This window comes from Anthonomus grandis, chromosome 11 (genome assembly GCF_022605725.1).
Source record: "Anthonomus grandis grandis chromosome 11, icAntGran1.3, whole genome shotgun sequence".
NCBI classification, from domain to species: domain Eukaryota; kingdom Metazoa; phylum Arthropoda; class Insecta; order Coleoptera; family Curculionidae; genus Anthonomus; species Anthonomus grandis.
This window is the reverse complement of record NC_065556.1, coordinates 22,311,843-22,317,226: the sequence shown is the minus strand read 5'-3', so window position 1 is coordinate 22,317,226 and position 5,384 is coordinate 22,311,843. Positions and strand designations below refer to the sequence as shown.

Here is a 5,384-nt window from a genome sequence, read left to right as displayed (position 1 = left end):
AGTGCCCCTAACTCCCTTAATATGCATTTTCCACCCTATAGTTATAGGAACTTTTTTTAAAATTTTTAGGAGTACTATCACCCCCCGAATTTTTTTACACCATTTCAATGACACCCTGTATAGAGGTAACATATTACATTAAGAGTTTTTACAGTTTATAACATTTTATTCTCCATTTTAACTTGATTTGTAAATAGCCGTACTTACTTGCTTTCTTGTTGGTTAAATGTAAATATTTTTAAAACAGTTGAGTTTTGAGATAAGGTGTGTTATACAAAACTTGCTTGGAATTTCACCTATATTTCATAAATGCAATAAAAATATAGCATTCCTTTTAAAAAAATGGCCGATGACGTCATTTCTTTTTTTTTGTTCCACCCTGCATACAATAAATTTATGTGAAATAATGCGAAACTTAAAATAAAAATCGACGGGTCCGAGCGGTTTCTCAAAAATTCATGTCTAATTTTTATCGAATTTATGCGGAACTTTAGGCGGTCACTGTAAATAAATTATTTCATAATAATGTCCAATAGTTTGTTTCTCAAATAGTCTTTATATAATTTTGTTCAGTTTGTCCTAAATCATCAGACACACAATCAATTGGAGCCAATATAATACCATTTTCATAAAAGCTTAAATTCCTAATCGGATTAGTTAAAGCATTGGCAGTATTAACTTCTTATACTGACTAAAAAAATTCTATTTACATAAATAGATATTAAATTAATTTAAGATTTTTGCCAGGCAATTTTATTGTTATTTGCATATTATGTTATATTAGACATCTAGCTACAAAGGCAGAAACACAAAATCCTTGTACTAAATGTTCTTTTTGAAATTTTTTATCAATTTTTGATGAAATCCAGCCTTTTACTAATATAGGGAATTAACTCCTTAAGGTATCCGTTTTTTTAAATATTTTTCAACAAAAATGTAATTTTCTAAAAAAATTCTCATTGAAAGTTTTTTGATTTAATCCTCGACTATAATTATTGTGGAAATTTAAAATTGATCATTTCTGTAACATCAATAATCCAACAACCAAGATGGGATTATGGAATTATTTTATTTATTATATAAAGAAAGTTCACATACACCGCAGTAAAAACTTTTCATCCCGCAGGGTGTTAGTTTGAAAAACTTCAAAGCAATTCAAGCAATTCGAAGCAGTTAACAAATTTTTAAATGTCAACTTCTTTTTTAATAATATGTATTATGTTAGTTAAAAAAGGACTTAAAAAAATATTTGAAATTCCAGAACACCTGGTATTTTTTCAACAAACTGATTTTATCCATGCTAGTTATTTATATTAATAGAAAACAAGAAAGTTGGATAAGGAAAACTTTAAAATTAATATTAATTAAATAATAATTATAATTTTTTGTAATTATTACATTTAATTTTTTTGGTATTCTTACAAAATAATTTTTTTTCAACAAAAGACGATTATCCACAGTTCTTATATCTTTTTTACACAATTGTATCAGAATAAATAAATAAATATTAATAAAGCGATACGGGATGTTATAACCTAATCGCGTAATGCTTATATTTTTTAATCTCTAAAATATAATTCAAATAATCTATTGTATCATACAGTTGGTGATTATGCGTACGATATAATTTAATCCTATTTTTGCTACCTATTTTTTAGTAACATTTTGGATTAAAATAAAAATTGAATAAGGACATTTTGTATGCAAAGGCAAATATTGACACACTCTCTTTGAATTACTTCTTTTGCTATTTCAGTATTAAGATAAACACATCATAATTGCTTTTAAAATGCTACCTATTACACCTAATCTTCATTCTACTCCCACATGACTCAAGATCTAGCAACCCTTGAACCATACTTAAAGTTATGAAAGCATGTCCTCTTTAAATTCCATTTCTTCTTTCAAGTACCATTAAAATTATTTTTATGGTTACACGTCATGCACTTAAAAAATGAAATAATTTCAACTCTGGATAATTATTACGGTTTCAGCGTACATCAACAAATCAAAGTAAAAGCAAATTGATTACGGGCAATCGGAATGCGGTATCACGGGAGACCTAATCCAATCTGGCCGTATATTGTTTCACTTCTAGTTCTCCATAAATTTCAGCTTATTCGGAATAATCTGGCATAACGTCAGTTTGCACCTAGACCTGCTAACATTTACCGGTCAGATTGTTCATAAAGCAAGCGGTATAAAGCGACTAAGTTTGCCGCCATTCAACCATTAATCAATTAAACGAACGCTGATTTGTTGACAATAAACGTTGTTGGAAAATCACGATTTTGATTATCATGCGGTGCGAACTTTAAACTAATATATTTTTTTAGGTAACAAAAACACTTTCAAGCACTGTTTTCCTATTTTTTATGTATTTTACCGTTATCTAACACTCCATATCAATTTGATAAAATTAACCACTTGTACTAAAAAATTGAAATAAATAGAATAACACAAACACTTATATCGTTAAATTGCCAAAATGTTTTCATTAATATTCGTTGTTGGTCTTCTAACTCAGCTTGTCGCAAGTGACTTGCCTACTAATTATGAATACTTTACGTCAAATGGCATTCATTCCGGTTTGTCAGCGGACCAGTCAGAGTTCATCCTGAATGGAAAAACTTTAAAAATCTACAGTGGAGCTATTCATTATTTTAGGGTCCCAAGGGCATATTGGAGGGATAGAATAAGGAAACTTAGGGCAGCAGGTTGCAATGCTGTTGAAACATACATTGCATGGAACCTACACGAGTACGAATCTGGTAATAAAAACTATAATAATAATTAAACTAAGCTAAAAAAAAAATCTCCAGGTAGTTACGATTTTGGTGGCGGAGGTTCTGAAATGTCCGACTTCCTGTACCTCGAGGAATTTATTAAGACAGCCCAAGAAGAAGATCTATTTGTCATCATTAGATCCGGTCCATTCATTTGTGCAGAATTCGAGTTTGGAGGTTATCCAAGTTTTATCCTTAGAGATGGTGAAAAATTATGGGTCAGAACCAACAACGAGTATTACATGAACTACGTTAGCAGATGGTTTAACGTACTGATGCCCATTTTGGCAAAACACCAGTTCACCAAGGGAGGAGCGATCATCATGTTTCAAGTGGAAAACGAGTATGCCCTAACTGGTTATCAGGACCATAACTATTTATGGCATCTTAGACAGTTAATGCTAGATAATGGCATTGTGGAACTCCTGGTGACAGCTGATAATCCTTGGAAAGGCACCGCAGGAACTTATACTGAATATTTCTTGATGACTGGTAATTTTGACTCGGACGTTGAAAAGAATTTGGATGATCTAAAGGCTTTGCAGCCCGGAAGGCCTTTGATGGTTATGGAGTACTGGTCAGGTAAGTCCATTGAAAATTACAAGAAAATCATGATTTTTTTAATGCTTATTAACTTTAAGGCTGGTTTGACTACTGGTCACGCTCACACACGACCAAGACCTTGGATAACTTCAAGACCAATTATTCAGCTATTCTTGCTTATCCAGCTTCAGTTAACTTATACATGTTCATAGGAGGTACCAGTTTTGGATTCTTAAGTGGAGCTCAGAATTTAGCTTTTGATGATCTTAATACAGGTATGTCTATCTGTTCAAAACCTGTCATGTTTTTCCTTAATAAATCTGGAGATCAATTGGGACTAATAGATATTAGTGATCCTATTATTCTATTATTTATCTTCTACTTCATTGAAAGCATTGTCAGTTTGTACAGAAGGTCAATTAAAAGAAGGGTTATCTTTTCACGGCATCTACTTTTTAACATGCATTCTTTACTTTTTTTTTTAAATTTTTATCCATTTTCAAATTTGCAACATTCAAAGATGTATCCAATGTATCATATATTACATTGATTACTTAGAAATTCTCTCTAATTAACCTGCTTCTTTTTTAGGTTTTTTGCCAATGACAAACAGCTACGACTACAGCGCCCTCCTGGCTGAAAATGGAGACTATACTGATAAATACTGGGCAGCAAAAGAGCTACTAGCTCAATATAACACTATACAAACGAAACTTCCTGATACTCCTGAGCTGATTAGTCGAGTGTACTACCCGTGGGTGTCCATGGAGAAGCAGCTTGAGTTAAGTTACCTTATTGCTCAAGCTCCATCTTTCCAGACGTCTTCTCCAGTTTCTATGGAAAATATGGATATTAACAATGGCAGTGGACAAAGTTATGGATATGTAGTATACAGAAAACGTGGGCTCAATTTGCCAAAGAATTCAGTGTTGAAAATAGAAGGAAGGGTGTGTGATACCGTGATAGTTCTGGTTAATGGTAAGAGAGTGTCACCAGTTTTGGAAAAAGCTGCCGATCTAAATAACTTTGGAACATGGAGAGTCAACGATTCCACTTTGGTTTTAAATAGTGAGGAGTTAGTAGATGCTCAACTCGATTTATTAGTGAGTAACTGGGGTCGAGTTAATGTAGGTGCATACAGGCAATACAAAGGGATCTGGCAGGGTGATGTTTTGATTAACGATGAGCCCATTTATAGCTGGATCATGTATGCTTTAGAGTTTAAACAAAGTTGGACCAATAATTTAAAATATTGGCAAGACGTTTCTTCAGTGGTGGATAACTCATCTCCAACTCTTTATAAGGGTTATCTCTGGATTGATGGAACACCTGGGGATACTTATGTTTACATGGAAGAATGGACTAAAGGTGTGGTTATTGTCAATGGATTTGTGCTTAGTAGATACTCAAAAATGGGACCTCAACAGACCTTGTATTTGCCAGCTCCGCTACTGAAAGAGGGGCAAAATGAAATAGTGGTTTTTGAGGAGTTTACGCCTGCTACGCAAGTAAAGTTTGTTATTGAACCTGTGTATAATAACCATTAATTTATTTTTAATAATTTTGTATATTTTTTGTTATTTTAATAAAGAATATTACACACTTTAGCCTATAGCTTCTGAAGAATTGTTGCATTTGGCAACGGTGCTCCGGGTGTAAAAGGATTGATGCGTACAGCAGAGTAGGCCAATTAAACTGGGCGGTTTTGTTTCATGAAGTGATGCAATGTTGCCGAACCTTCAAAATATCCTAGCTCAGAAAATAGCAAAAATATGGCAACCGGATAATAACTTATGGTGATAATAGTAATAATAATAAAAATAGTAAACGTCGTGTATTGAAAATAAGGCGTAGTCTAAGCTATTTGCTACTCGACAAAATCATTCAGCGCTCCATTTTATACTAAAACAAACTCAAGTTATAAAATTTACGTTTTTAAATTAAAAGAATGTAGAAGCCGAACATTATTAAACGAAAGAAAAATGGTGTTGAACAATTTTGGTCTAACAAATGTCTTTTCTATGCATTTAGAAACATGAGTGGTAAATCTTAATA

At 32.4% G+C, this 5,384-nt stretch overlaps 1 protein-coding gene across 1 annotated transcript; it reads left to right on the top strand.

Moving 5' to 3' along the window:
- Positions 1 to 2,454: 2,454 nt before the first annotated feature.
- LOC126742327 (beta-galactosidase-1-like protein 3) lies at positions 2,455 to 4,931 on the top strand. The gene is made up of 4 exons (XM_050448971.1): positions 2,455 to 2,771; positions 2,823 to 3,368; positions 3,428 to 3,604; positions 3,921 to 4,931. Exons 1-4 carry the CDS (start codon positions 2,489 to 2,491, stop codon positions 4,874 to 4,876), a joined length of 1,962 nt encoding a protein of 653 aa, XP_050304928.1. The 5' UTR covers positions 2,455 to 2,488; the 3' UTR covers positions 4,877 to 4,931.
- The last annotated feature ends 453 nt before the right edge of the window (positions 4,932 to 5,384 follow it).

Excerpts from the sequence above, each read along its gene's own strand:
- LOC126742327 (XM_050448971.1), top strand. The coding sequence starts at position 2,489 with ATGTTTTCATTAATATTCGTTGTTGGTCTTCTAACTCAGCTTGTCGCA. Across the intron at positions 2,772-2,822 it reads CCTACACGAGTACGAATCTG|GTAGTTACGATTTTGGTGGC; the intron begins GTAATAAAAACT and ends AAAAATCTCCAG. Across the intron at positions 3,369-3,427 it reads GGTTATGGAGTACTGGTCAG|GCTGGTTTGACTACTGGTCA; the intron begins GTAAGTCCATTG and ends ATTAACTTTAAG.